The 15,452-nt window shown below is 42.9% G+C and overlaps 1 protein-coding gene across 8 annotated transcripts in view; it reads right to left on the reverse strand.

The window, feature by feature from the left end:
* Positions 1-15,452, reverse strand: part of svila (supervillin a) — a 190,862-nt gene that overhangs the window by 166,175 nt on the left and 9,235 nt on the right. For all 8 annotated transcript variants that reach the window (XM_085987666.1, XM_085987667.1, XM_085987665.1 and 5 more), the window contains exons 2-3: positions 14,041-14,104; positions 4,490-4,578 (exon numbers count right to left, since the gene is read on the reverse strand). In XM_085987666.1, the coding sequence (XP_085843792.1) occupies positions 4,490-4,578; positions 14,041-14,104 (153 nt within the window). The remainder of the gene's footprint in view (positions 1-4,489; positions 4,579-14,040; positions 14,105-15,452) is intronic.

Below are 15,452 nucleotides of genomic sequence, written 5' to 3' on the forward strand. Positions count from 1 at the left end.
GGGAATAAGGAAATGGCAGAGCAATTAAACAAATACTTTGGTTCTGTCTTCATGGAAGAGGACACAAATAACTTCCCTGAAATGCTAGGGAACCAAAGGTCTAGTGAGAAGGAGGAATTAAAGGAAATTAGTATTAGTAAAAAAAAAAGAGTGCTGGAGAAATTAATGGGACTGAAAGCCGATAAATCCCCAGGGCCTGATAATCAGGCAGCCATGGAAATAATGGATGCATTGGTTGTCATCTTCCAAAATTCTATAGATTATGGAACAGTTCCTGCAGATTGGAGGGTGGCAAATGTAACCCCACTATTTAAAAATAGAGAGAAAACAGGGAACTACAGACCGGTTAGCCTATCAGTAGTAGGGAAAATGCTAGAGTCTATTATAGGATGTGATAACAGGACACTTAGAAAATATCAATTGGATTAGACAAAGTCAACATGGATTAATGAAAGGGAAATCGTGTTTGACAAACCTACTGGAGTTTTTTGAGGATGTAACTGGTAGAATAGATAAGGGAGAACCAGTGGATGTGGTGTATTTGGATTTTCAGAAAGCCTTTGATAAAATCCCACATAAAAGGTTAGTGTGCAAAATTAAAGCACATGGGATTGGGGTAATATACTGGCATGGATTGAAAATTGGTTAACAGACAGGAAACAGAGAATAGGAATAAATGGGTCTTTTTCAGGGCGGCAGCTAGTGGGGTACCGTAGGGATCAGTGCTTGGGCGCCAGCTATTCACAATATATATCAATGATTTGGATGAGGGAACCAAATGTAATATTTCCCAAGTTTGCTGACGACACGAAACTAGGTGGAATTGTGAGTTGTGAGGAGGATGCAAAGAGGCTTCAAGGCGATTTAGACAAGTTGAGTGAGTGGGCAAATACATGGCAGATGCAGTATAACGTGGATAAATGTGAACTTATTCACTTCGGTAGAAAAAACAGAAAGGCAGAGTATTATTTAAATGGTGATAGATTGGGAAATGTTGATGTACAAAGGGACCTGGGTGTCCTTGTACACTAGTCACTGAAAGCAAACATGCAGGTGCAGCACGCAGTTAGGAAGGCAAATGGTATGTTGGCCTTCATTGCAAGGGGATTTGAGTACAGGAGTAAGGAGGTCTTACTACAGTTATACAGGGCCTTGGTGAGACCACACCTGGAGTACTGTTGCAGTTTTGGTCTCCTTACCTAAGAAAGGATATACTTGCCATAGAGTGAGTGCAGCGAATGTTCACCAGACTGATTCCTTGGATGGCAGGACTGTCGTATGAGGAGAGATTGGGTCAACTAGGCCTGTATTCACTAGAGTTTAGAAGAATGAGAGGGGATCTCACTGAAAAGTATAAAATTCTGACAGGGCTAGACTGGATGCAAGGAGGATGTTTCCTCTGGCTGGGGGGGTCGAGAACGAGGGGTCACAGTGTCAGGATACAGGGTAGGACATTTAGGACTGAGATGAGGAGCAATTTCTTCACTCAGAGTGGTGAACCTGTGGAATTCTCTACCACAGAAGGCTGTGGAGGCCAAGTCACTGAATATATTTAAGGAGGAGACAGATAGATTTCTAGACACAAAAGGCATCAAGGGGTATGGGGAGAGAGCGGGAATATGGTATTGAGATAGAGGATCAGCTATGATCATATTGAATGGCGGAGCAGGTTCGAAGGGCCGAATGGCCTACACCTGCTCCTATTTTTCTATGTTCTATGTTTCTAATATCCCCTTCTTTGGTTCGGTGTCAATTTCTTTGTCCAATTACGTTCCTGTGAAGCACCTTGGGATGTTTGTCTATGTTAAAGGCACTATATAAATGCAAGTTGTTGTTGTAGTACTAGTCCACTCCAGTTGACTAACAAGCTCCTTTTGTGCTATAATTTCCATGACTCCATAACTGAGGCTTTATTTGGAAATCCCCTTTGTAAGTTCTTACACTGCCCTCCATCACTCCAAATGTTGATATTCTTTCTTGTCCTAAGGTTCATTACTGACTTTTAATTGGTAATGTACTTCCTCACATAAATAAATACTTGCATACTTCGAAAATAAATCTAAAAGTACCCGTGTAGAAAAGCTGCACTATAGGACGGCCAAATGTATTAAGAGACAGAAGGAGAAAACACAATCACTGCGGTGGTCATAATTCAGCACTAAACTTCAGAAAAAGGAGCAAAAACAAAACTGCTGGCAGTGCCTTAGTTATTGATGGTAGTGAAAGATCATGCATAATTCCATTACCTATTTGGAATCAGGCAGCAATGCCATTTTCCTGTGGAGGAAAACACCAGGAATCACTGCTGTGATTTGATTTGAATTTGAGAACCCAAAAAAAGTTTCCTGATGGATTCCTTTAAATTGCTATCTTTGACTGGCAATCCCAATAAAAAAAAACATAATATGCATCACCATTCATTGCAAAGTTCGGTCATGACCATTGTGTTTGTGCCCCAAGTGAAAAGTAACAGAGTAATCTAGAATATACTAAGTCAAGCACTTGCCAAGAACTGCCTTCATGCTTCAGATTCTAGCCCAATTCAATTGACTGCATCATAGCTCTTTAAAGGAAACATTTTAATACCACTGTAAATATGGTAGAGGGCACAAATGAGACTACTGTATTACAGCACTCTATCTCTAGTTCAGCTTGCTAACTCAGAATAACAAAAAAGAGATTGCCATCTGATAGACTCTTCACATATACTCCATCCTCCACACCCCACAGAAATATAGCCCAATACATGATTTACACAGAACCTGAGCATGCACACGAGATCAGCTTGGCATTGCAAATAGGGTGCCCTTTCTCTTATGCCATATAATGCCCAGGACTTGCAATACTGTACCAGCTCATTTTGACCTGAAGCTAAACTGAATTCTAGCCATTTAACACACTCCCTCACCCCCCCCCCCTCCTGAAACTATACTCTTGCAGAGCCTGCTGGAATGAGTGGATGGAAATCGTGGTGTGTGGAGGTTGCATATTATTTGAAAAATGAGGACTCTACCAAGTTAATCTATCGCTTCTTCATTCCGCATTCTCCAAAGACTATAGCAGCAAAGTAGTGTAAAATTTCAGTATCCAGTAGCAATGCAATCTGCCAAAGATATTGTCCTTTAATTCAATATAGATGGTATTGTTTAATGAATATATGCAGATTCATCCATTTGGTAGTCTTGCATGTGCTAAACAACTGGAAACTTATAGATGCCCAAGAAACAGTTATGAAATTGGTAAAATTATCCTTAGCCTGTTTCCTAAGCTTCTTTCCTGCAAGATGGCAGCAGTATAGGATTTGTCTTGGGTCTTTGCACCATGAGGAACTTCTGGAAATTTCTAAATTGCTTTGCACAAAAGTTATAATTTAAGAGCATCTAAATAGTGGAAACCATATTCCTATGTGGCATTAGATAAAACAGTTTCTTAACCCAAATGAAACAGACAAATGAGATCCAGCTTTAACGCGCTAGATGAGCCGTAAGGACTGTTTTGCCAGCATGCAAAATCAAATGCAGTTGATCTAAAATAAGAGCTTGCAGTTCACTTACATGGGTCAATGCCAAAGGGCATACTCTACAATCACAGTTCCCCTGGGGCACATTCTCTGTAATGAGTGTAGGATTCTAACTTGTGTCTTAGCCCCTTATATCAGATAGCTAGTTTGTTTTCGCCTGCTTTATTTGCTCTCTATATGGGCATTTAGTGAATATAGAATTAGTCACTGATACTATCATACAGCCTAAAACCTTCCTATAAATGACAGCCTTGTATATTTTGTGGAGGTGCTTATGTCAGCACCTTAGACTGCTGTGAAATTTCTGAAAGAAAACACAAAAATTGGGATTAACTCTACGGAAATAGTTAGATTAGATAAAGAGGCTGTAGTCCCAAACATTTGGTGACAGGAGGAGCAAAGAATCATAATCTTTTGGGGGTGTGCGGGTGGAAATCTACTGATGCAATGGCACAGTTCCTGAGGTTTTGTCCGACAGAATTAGGAAACCCAAGTGCAGCACTACCAACGTTCATTGTCCCATTTTCATGTGCATGCTCAGTGTGTAGTTTCCCCAGAACCTATCAAACTGGGCTACATTCCTGTGGTACGTGGGGAATGGGGAATGTGCAATGAAAAAAAGGCTATTCTGTCATCAATGGTACAATTATCCCAAATGTATATTTCAGGTTATGAATCCTTCCATTTCTTCCTCAGTCACAGAGTTCTGCATCATCATCACCTGCAGTTGGGAGGGACATGGAGAATGAATATTTATATATAAATGATGTATTTTTCTGTCCCATGAACATTCATGATCTGGCAGCCCTCAAACAGAACTTTACCCAATCCCATCTCAAGGGACTTTGTTCACCTCACAATCAACTGCCCCTCTCCCAAAGGCAGTTGATCTTATGTCCACCAGTGAATTTGTTGCTTTTATGCCAAGTTAAAAAAACTCAATTCCTTCAAAAGCACTATGTCACTAACCTTTAGGAAGTACAGCAAGTAGATTAGGGTCTATATCTTTTGTTTTCTTGGCAATTTCTTTGTCTTCGAAAGAGAACTCCGTCTGGAAACTAAAACAAAACAAGTGTATTTTTTGTAGTACCGTCACATTTTGGAACCACCATCTATGCCACCAAATTAGTTTGTTTATTTGCAATCTTATGACAACCGAAAAGAAGCTACTTCAATATCATAAGTTAGCCCAATGAGTAGGTGAGACACGCACAGATCATTAAGATCCCAAGTTCAACTCCTGCCCTGTATTGAGTTAGTTGATCTCAGCAGATAAAGATGTTATAATTGGCCTCAGCATTACTGGATTAAGAAGAAGAAAAAAACTAAAATGCCCACTTCTGAATACCATCTCGTAACCCTTGCTGGAAGTGATGTGTGGCCATTACAGAGGGCAGGATCAATCCTGGCTGCAATGCCTCTCACAATTAAATAGTCTGATAGTTGCGGTCAATGCGTACACATGAATAAATGACATTTGGGCATGGTACCAGAGGGCACCCTATACCCATCAAACTGTACCCAGTGAGAAGTCAACATCTTCAAGATATTAGATGATACTGTAATAATGCTGAGAAAAAAAATACTTTTGCTGATGCCAATATGATACTTTTTTGTTGCAAACAGCTGAGGCGCCGTACATGAGCTAAATTTGACCAATATTCCTGCTGGTAGGAACATCTTTTGGTATCTTTAGGTAGTTTCAATTGCAGTAATAAGCAATACAATAGAAAATAAATGTATTGGTATCTGGAAGTGATTACAAGCCTGCAACTGTAGAATGCATTAGAAAAACCAGTTACATGAAAATACGAATATAACTTAGAAATTACTTTCAAATGATTATACAATACTAGAGTTCATTGGGATGATTTTATTTCATAGAGACAAATTTTTCTGGAAGTCAACATCATATCAAGTACTAATAACTGTAGTAATGTGTTATTAATACACACTAAAATTAATAATTTAATCAGTCATTTCTCAAGTTGATTAATTAAAGCAAAAATAAGTGTTTTTTTTTTTTTTAAAAAGGCAGAAATTTTAAATGGCCATTAACCTCTTTCAGCTCACCTATTTAAGTGCTTTTTCAAGACCTTCACTGATCGTTATCTCCTTGCCAAAGAATCGGCAAGTGCCCTTTCAATACTGCAACTGAATCAACATTCATTATACTTACTAATAATTCAAGAAGTTGCTCTTAATAAGCTAATTAATAGGGTAGACAAAAGGTGTTATAACCCAAGCACTCATTGGCTACACATAAACACTGTACAGCTACCTTATGATCTCCTTACATTACAACAGTGACTACACTTCAAAATTATTTCATTGGCTGTGAAATGCTTTGAAACCACCTGATGACATGAAAGGTGTTATATAAATACAAGTCTTTTCCATTCCTTTAAAAAGATTGGTCTCTTCCTCCTATGAACACAACACAAGCTCCCAACAGGTTTTTGCAGCTCGATGATCTAATACTTGGAACTATCTTTGAATGCATTCCATTGCCTTTGCTTGGTGGTCAAAACTAGAGTATACTCCGCAAGTGATCTCAATGCTTTACAATGTTGGTATCATTCCTTGGAGTCCACGCAAGTCCACACAGGAAACTAAATATTCTATTTGCTCCTGCAATCACCATGACCAAGAGGAACTTTCAGCCTTGGGTGTAGTTGACCAAAAAATTATACTTGAGATGTTAAATCACTATGCTGTCAAAAACAGTTCAGTTTACTCTGGAGAGGTAGCTAAAGCCAGTGATGTGCAAAATGGGAGGTCCTTGATGCTTTGTGTGCCCATGATGACCACATAGTGCGGAAAATGTCTGTGACTGCTTGCATTTGAAGTCAGGATTTCTGAGCTCAAGGAGCAGCTGGTGATACTCTGATATATGGCTGACGGATTCTTGTAATGCACATTCCAGGAGGTGAGAATCATGCAGGCAGAGCAGGTTAGAGAGGAAAGGAGGTAGGTGACCACCCATTGGAGTAGGAAGAGGAGACTGGAGGCAGTGCAGGGATCTGGATAGTGTTGCATTGGCAAAAAATTTATCCAGTAGAGTAGAACTCAGAGTAGAGCAGCCACAAGCAAAGCCATGCCACCATGGTGCAAGTAGTTGTCAAAGAGGGAGAAATGAAGAGCAGGAATGCAGTACCTGTAATAATAGAACATTGCATAGTCAAAAGAACAGATAAGAACATAAGAAACAGGAGCAGGAATAGGCCACTTGGCCTATCGAGCCTGCTCCGCCATTCAGTAAGATCATGGCTGATCTTGGGCTCAAAGCCACTTCCCCGCCCGCTCCCCATAACCCTTCACTCCCTTATCTTGCAAAAATCTGTCTATCGCCACCTTAAATGTATTTAATGACCCAGCCTCCACGGCTCTCTGGGGCAGAGAATTCCACTGATTTATGACCCTCAGAAGAAATTCCTCCTCATCTCAGTTCTAAAAGGGCGACCCTTTATTCTGAAACTATGCCCCCGAGTTCTAGATTTCCCCACGAGGGGAAACATCCTCTCTGCATCTACCTTGTCGTGCCCCCTCGGTATCTTATATTTTTCAATAAGATCACCTCTCGTTCTTCTAAATTCCAATGAGTACAGGCCCAACCTGCTCAACCTTTCCTGTACTTTTGCAGTAGGAATTGAGAGTGCAGAATGGTGAATGGCCTCCTAAGCACCAGGATAATGGATATCATGGAGTAGGTGTAAGATAAATAAAATAAAAGAGGGAAGAACCAGCCAGAAGCCATGGTTCATCTTTAAATCAGTAATAGAGGAAGGAACATAATTGAGTTTGGAGACATATTAAATATTAGGGAATTGGGGGTAGTAATCTCAGGATTACTCTCGGTGGCACACACCAGTCAGTATAAGAATACAGGTACAGTAGTGTTGTGGTTTTGATACTGGATTAGCAACCCAGAGATCATGAGTTTAAAGTTGTGAAATTAAGTTCAATGAAGCTGGTAATTTGTGAGCTGGCACCAGAATTTTAAAAAAACCTTGAAAGCTGCTGTTTGGTTAAAATAAAAACAGCTGATTCACTAATGTCCTTCAGGGAAGAGAATCTATGTTCCTACTCAATCTGGTCCACACTATAGAACTAAACTTAATGCCTTCCGAAGTGCCTACCTACTTCTCAGAGCAATTAGGATGGGCAATGAATGTAACTTCGCCAACATCATCGACATTCCGAGAACAAATATAAAAATAAGATAATGGTGTTAAATGTGTGGCTGGAGAAGTTCTGAGAGGTTGCGAATAGGAGTGGCTGACAAAAGTTATCGCAGGCTTCAGCTGAACAGGGCTGACCTAATGCCCTCGCGGGGAGAGGCAAGGGTTGGGGAATATCTAGGAAACCACATTCATAACATTAGTAGGTTCGATATAAAAACTGAACAGCGAACAATCACAGGTTAAAAAATAGACTGGAAAAAAAGCCAATTTCAATTAGGTGAAATGGGGAACTTGTCCAAATAAATTAGAAAGAAAACCTGGCAGATGTGCCAGTACATGAACTATGGGAAATGTTCAAACAGCAGGTGATTAAAGTACAGCCTAGACGTATTCCCGCAAGAACAAATGGCGTTGCAACAAAAGCTGGAGTTCCTCAGATAAGCAGAAATATTAAAATTGAAATGAGCCTCAAAAGAGGCACATGACAAATCTTTTGTAGTACAAATGAACATCAAGTAGGGTATCAAAAATAGAGGGCAAGCAAAACCTAAGAGAGGTTAGACAGAAAGATTGGCAAGTAATAAAGGATCAATCACTGCAGATATTCTGGATTATAATAAACTTCACATGGCAGGGAGTGTAGTTATTCACACACCATTCCACAAACCTCTGCCATTTGACACACTAAACCCAGATAATGGAAATTATGTGGAACTAAGTGAGCTCTCAACCACTGATGAGAGAAGGCCTTGATCTGGAGGTCGATGTCATTCAATAACCATGCCGTCAGCCAAAAGAATTTCAACTCGAGGCAGATTCTGACCCGCACTGTGAGAGATGATCCCATCTGCAGGCGTAGAGTAATGCATGCTCGGCTCATTGTCAACGTCTGCTGACAGGGCCGGTATGTATGGAGTGAATCAGGATGAGTTTTGCCTGGTGTGTGTGTGTGTGTGTGTGTGTCTGTGTCTTGTGTCTGTGTGTGTGTGCCTTCTGCAGTACCGAGAGGATCAGTGCATAGGGAGGAAATGCATAGACCAACCCCGATGTCCAGGAAAAGGAGAAGCCATCCTGTTTCTCCATAGATGAGCCTCTTATCCTAGTGTAGCTCCATGGAAGTTCAAGATTATCTGATGATGCAAACAGGTTGATCTCAATCTTATTTTCAGAATGGTCCTTGAATCACCTGTGGATAGATTTTCCACTTAAAAGAATGGACAGCAAGGCAATCGAGCTGTCCATTTCCAGCAGGTGAAAGGCTAAGATATTTATGGTTCCAGGCAACAGAGTGTCTGCCATATTATGTTCTGATGGAAAAAATGAGCTCTCCTTTCTCTGCTTATTGATGTGATGGACTAAGGTATTATCTGTGCAAATGCAGACCAACTTTACCCATATGGCCAGCATGTGGTCTAAAATCTCAATTGCCTGAAGTGTCATTTGCCTTGGAATTCCCTCCCTTCACCCAATCGGGACGCACATCCTTCACTCTGCAAAACACAGAGGGAGATGGCCCAAGGGGAACCCATGGAAGGAAGTTGTCTGACTGTCCACATGAACCAGATTTTGCAGGGAGACCACAGCCTGAGCAAATGTAACTGAAGAGCATAGGGCATCATGACAATAGCAACTGCCATAAGCCCCAATATCTATAAGCAAACTTGGACGAAGTTATAGATATCTTCTTCTAAAAGGGAAGATATTAAATCCCTGAGCATGACAATTCTGTCCCAGCACAGGAACATCCTGTCAAGTTGCAACTATGTACCATTGTCCAAAAGCCTAACCTATATATAGTATAGGTTAACTACTGGACTGGCCTGGAACAGTCCTGGGTGGAAGACTAACTAATTGTCCAAATAGATAGATGCGTATTAATATGCTGCCAATGCAGGCAGGTAGCAATTACTGAAAGGCAATTTAGAATGACTCTTGAATTGTTCAATAGCAAGTAGTCTGTACTGGTAATTTAAACCCTGAAAATGAAACCGAGAAATGTCAGTAATAGGCCTGAATAGCTATGAAAATACACCTTCTTTAGGCCTATTGGCTGCTAACCAATACCCAGCTTACATAATATGCTGCATTATACCAACTTGGCTTTTCTGTCTTCAGGAATTGACTCATTTCCTGAGATCCAAAATGGAGCAAAAGCCACCAAATTTCCTCACCCCTCTCCGCTTCGCAAAAATCTCAAGCGCCACAGCAATAAGAACCAAAAAGGCACATCCGAGGTCCTCTCCTCAATTATATCGTACCCTTCTGCTAGCGTCTGGGTGCCTGTCTGGAGCCAGAGTAGAAAGCCATAAATCTTATAGGGCCAATTTTACAGATGCGTGCTCCTGGTTGGGAGCCGCGTTCACTGGTCACTTAGATCAGGAAATGGCCAGGCACAATGTCCAGCTTTCCCAACCATTAGTTTTAAAGGATAAAAAATGCAGGCAGTACATTTGCAATTTCTTGATATGTGCAGCCAGTGAGTTAGGACACATTCTTAAAGTCAGTCCTTATAACATCTATGAGGCTGAATCTTAGGGATAAACACTAAGGCCTAGAAATTCAGTTGGCGCCGCGCCAGGGCTTTAGCACCGGAAAGTTAGCGCCGGCGCTAAGTCCCCCTGCGCGCGCCAAAAATTCAGTAGCGCCGCGCCCAAACGGCTGCCGGCGCTACTGAAGGGTGTTTGCGCCTGAAAACTGGCGCTACGCGCCGCATTGCGGCGCTATTCCGGCGCGGCAGGCTCGGGAAGTGCAGGCCTCCTCCTTCAGTTAAGGAGGAGCTGCCTGCACCTGCCCGCTGGCCGGTAAAATCGCCACAGAAATGAGCCCGGCACCTCAGGGAAGTGCCGGGCTCGCAGCCGAGAAGCATCTGTTCCGCCGGGGGGGGGGGGGGGGGGGGGGGGGGAGGTCCGGGGAGGGAGGTGCGGGCAGGCGGCCGGCGGGAAAGCGGCCAGCCGCCGCTCCACCTTTATGCGCCGGCGCAAAGTCATGTAAGACTCTGTTGCCAGAGTCTTAGTTGCGGCTGCCACGGGCGAGGCGGCCGCAACTGAATTTCGGCGCTGGGGCCCGTCGGCATGGCAACCGGGACGCTGCGCACACCGATGACGTCATCGGTGCCGGCCCAGCGCTACCGGTCTACCGCAGATTCCAGGGCCCCAGGGAATTTTTAAACTGGCCATAACTCCGGCGCTAGGCCCTCCAGTGCCCCAAATGGGGCGCTAGGCCTACTGAATTTCTAGGCCTAAGTACCAAGATCTAGCTTAGGGCAAGTGCCCACCCACTGGGTTGCGTACTTTTTTAATTGAGAAGCTATATTCTGGACCGATACAACAAGCTCTTCTCCCACCCCCCGATCACTGGATTGCCAGAGTATCTTAGGTATTAATTGATTTGCAGGCTAGGCCTGCTTTAGTCAAACGGTTGTAGCACAAAGAGGCTTTGGGTAATAGTGGATTTTGTGCTCCAACATAGTGCACCTTTTCCAGATTAAAAAGTCTTGAAGATATACCAAGCAGGAGGACATTTTAAAACTTTTATTCCGTTTCCAGCTGGCAGTAAAGCCTGTGCTACAAGTCAGCAGTCAGGGAGCGCTAGGCAATCGAGAAGATTGGGGGTCGTGGGGAGGTGAGATCAAAGCGTAGAAGATATCGGATCACGGGGAGAAGAGATCGAGGCAGGGTCTGCTTGAGGAGCCTGTGCGGGGGTGGAGGAATACTCCTGCTCCTCCTGGCCCACAAGCAGTGCTGGAACAGCACTTACCTGCTGGATCTGGCAGCTCCAGCCTCCCTTTAGTTGTCGGGTTTCCTGGAACCTGGTAAATTTAAATGGATGCCAAAATCTGAGGAACGCAGCCACATTAACATATTATGGTCACTAACCCAGAGTGGGTTAATCGGATGACCCCAAACTCGCCGCGGTTAAACCAGAAGGAGGTGCGTTCGCAACGGGTTGGAGTTTTTAACCAATAAACATCCCCCCTCCGCCCCAGTCATTTGGGGGAGGGGGCGGGGAAGAGAAGGGCGTAAAATTCTCTCCCCCACACCTCCCCATAATTATTGTAATACTAGAATATAGATAATTTCCAATGTCATACAAATAATGTGCGATGCATCTAACAGCACAAAAGCTAAAATGATGGAGAGTTGTTCTCTTCTTCTCCTATAGACTGTTTGCAAATATAAAATATTGAAGAACTCAGCATCTCCATCCCCCTTCCAATAGGAAACTTTATTTTACTTTAGAAAAATGTCAACGGGCCAAATGTGCTTTCAGTCACATTTGACAGTCACAACCAATTTTAAGCCAGGCGTGCCCACACACTTTCGGTGTGGCCCAGTCTAGGTTTAGGGAACTGCAGCCTCCTGGAGCCTCAGTGCGGTCATCTGCCTGGTTTCCACATCGGTGAGAACTGTATCCCTAGTCCAAGCACAGCAATACTGTAAATAGAGGCATACAGATTTTCTCTATGCCCAACATGTGACAAAATCGTAAATCTGTTTATAAAGAACAAGTTTACACTAATTTATACACATAAATAACAGCACACACAGGAAGTCTTGGATAGTTGGCATAGCAATATTAGTAAGTAAATTCACCTGAAATCAATTTTCAAGAGCAATTTCCAGTTGAGATGAGTCAGCCAGTACCAGGTGATTGGTCTCTGTTGCGACTTAATTACCTAAATCTGGAAATAATGCTTAGAATGCGCAAAGACCAATGGACTGCTGTGGATACCAGCAAGTTCACCGAGGAGGATATGCATAGAACTTTAAACTGATCAAGACTCCGAGGAGCTCACTAGGGTGATTTTAACTAGACTTTTGGGATCTCATTCTGAAAGGATTCACTTGCAAGAAAACTGAAGATTCTTGGCAGAGCAAGGTCTCCAGAATATGATCCTTATCTTACAATCCAAGCTGGAATTGCATGTGAACGCACTTAGGAAGGATTGGGCTGTTACAGCTATTCACAATATATATTAATGATCTGGATGAGGGAACTAGATGTAATATCTCCAAGTCTGCAGACAACACAAAGCTGGGTGGGCGTGTGTGCTGTGAGGAGGATACCGAGAAACTCCAGTAGGATTTGGACAGGTTGGGTGATTGGGCAGAAGCATGGCAGATGCAGTATAACGTGGATAAATGCGAGGTTATCCACTTTGGTGTCAAAAACAGGAAGGCAGATTATTATCTGAATGGCAATAGATTGGGAGAAGGGGAAGTGCAACGAGACCTGGGTGTCCTTGTGCACCAGTCGCTGAAAGTAAGCATGCAGGTGCAGCAGGCGGTTTGGAAGGCAAATGGTATGTTGGCCTTCGTAGCGAGAGGGTTTGAGTACAGGAACAAGGATGTCTTGCTGCAGTTGTACAGGACCTTGGTGAGACCACACCTTGAGTATTGTGTGCAGTTTTGGTTGCCTTATCTGAGGAAGGATGTTCTTGCCATGGAAGGAGTGCAGCGAGGATTCACCAGGCTGATACCTGGGATGGCAGGAATGACGTATGAGGAGAGATTGAGTCGATTGGGCTTGTACTCGCTGGAGTTTAGAAGAATGAGAGGGGATCTCATCGAAACTTATAAAATTCTAACAGGACTAGACAGACTAGATGCTGGAAAGATGTTCCCGATGGTCGGGGAGTCCAGAACCAGGGTTCACAGTCTAAGGATAAGGGGTAAGCCATTTAGGACAGAGATGAGGAGGAATTTCTTCACCCAGAGAGTGGTGAACCTGTGGAATTCTCTACCAAAGAAGGCAGTAGAGGCCAATTCATTAAATATATTCAAGGAGTTGGATATATTTCTTAAGGCTAAAGGGATCAAGGGATATGGAGAGAAGGCAGGAACGGGGTACTGAATTTGGATGATCAGCCACGATCTCATTGAATGGCGGAGCAGGCTCTGTTGTATCCGTGTGTTAATGGAGACACGGAATGCAGGAGTTGGTTTAACACGTGTTTACTGAACAAAGTCTGGAGGTGAACTAAAAGATACAAGATGCTATACAGGCTTATATACCCCCGAGTGGTCACTACCGGTATTACAGTACACAGGGGCTCTTAAAGGTACATACACTACAGGCTCGAGGGGTCGAATGGCCTACTCCTGCTCCTATCTTCTATGTTTCTATGTTACGATGCCGCCCTCCAACTTGACAGATAGCCATTTGAGCAAGTTAGCAGCGGGCAACTAGCGCCTGCGCAACTATATCCCAAAGAGGAGTGAATACCTTCAGAAGAGGAGAGAAAATTGACAAAGAGGAGAAAAAAACACACTGGGAAGATAAGTGATGTGGAACAGATTCTAGAAGGTTCTGTTTAGAAAAATGAAAATATTGTACCTTAGAGTCCTCTTTTGAAATAGTATTCCTCTTCCAAGTCCAACGTGATGTTCTGCCAACACTTCTGAAACAAAGAGGAATGCATCAAATCTAATCCTTGCCTTCACTTCATTCCTTCATCATCCCTACTTTTCACCAATACCACCAAGCATTCTTTGACCAAGACCCTATTTTGTGTATGCCAGTATAAGCATGGAGCCAGGCTTGGGATACAATTAAGAGCCTCCGCTTAAAAGCAGTGGCCAATGTTATTGAGGGAAGGTGGGAGGAGATGGGATGGGGGAGGGGAGGGGGGAGATGAGGGAAGAAAACAGGAGGGCCAGCCGGGCCCGGGGAAGTAAAGCTAGAAACACGAGGGGGATACAGGGGAAGGAGCGAGAGTGAAAACGAGTGCGAGAATGTGTGGGAGAGAGCAATAGCAAAAGAGAGGCAAGCGAGCAGAGCTTAAGCATGAAGCAGGGGTGTGAGATGGGAGGGGGAAGAGAACACGATAGGAGAGACAGGTAAAGCCTTAAAATGTGGTGCACCTAGACTTACAAAAAGTATTTGACAAAGTTTTGTACAAAAGACTACTAGATAAGCTCAAAGCTGTGGAGGTCCAGGTGAAAAAAATGGACTGCCCAGGGTTTAGCGTTAGAACATTACATCAACAATTTGGATTCAGAAATTCAATACAGTGGTGAAATTTGCAGATGATACCAAACTAAGAGGGACAATTGAATCTTTCAGTAAATTTAAAATGAACCTCGTCAAAATTGTCATTCTTCATATATATGAGCTTACAGAGTGAAAGTCAGCAGGCTATTTGACTGTGGAGGGAATTATAGCCAAGCCCAAGTGGGTAGCAAAACAATGATAGATGAAATTCAATATGAACAAGTGTAAAGTACTGCACAGAGGATGAATAAATGGACTACACATACTCCTAGAATGATATTGAAACAGTTTAGAATGATGTAAGAGCAATCTGGATGTCTTCGACTCAACACTCATTGAGTGCAATGATTGCAAAGCACCAATTAACAGAGCAAATAAAATGCTGAACTATATTGCCAAAAACAGTTGAGTACAATTCAGAAAACAGTCATACTCAAGCTGTGTATTGCTCTGGTCAGATTACATCTCAGGTACGGTTATGTTACAGATACAACAGAGACCTTCCAGCCCTGCAAGGAGTTCAGAGAAGAGCCACAAGGCTGATCACTGGTGTCAGGGGTCTGAGGGATGAGGAGAGACTGGGAAAACTGGGGCTGTTCATCACTGAAAAGAAAAAACCTTATACAAGATAGAAAACAGTGTGGAACAGGTAAATGTAAAAACTGAACAAAATAGAAGAGGCACAAGCTCAAACTAGCAAAATACAAATCTGGACAGATAACAGAAAATTCTTATGCACACACATGCTTGACCGA

The sequence above is a fragment of the Somniosus microcephalus genome, chromosome 5 (genome assembly GCF_052327205.1).
Source record: "Somniosus microcephalus isolate GS21.2 chromosome 5, FLI_Smic_1.0, whole genome shotgun sequence".
Classification (NCBI taxonomy): domain Eukaryota; kingdom Metazoa; phylum Chordata; class Chondrichthyes; order Squaliformes; family Somniosidae; genus Somniosus; species Somniosus microcephalus.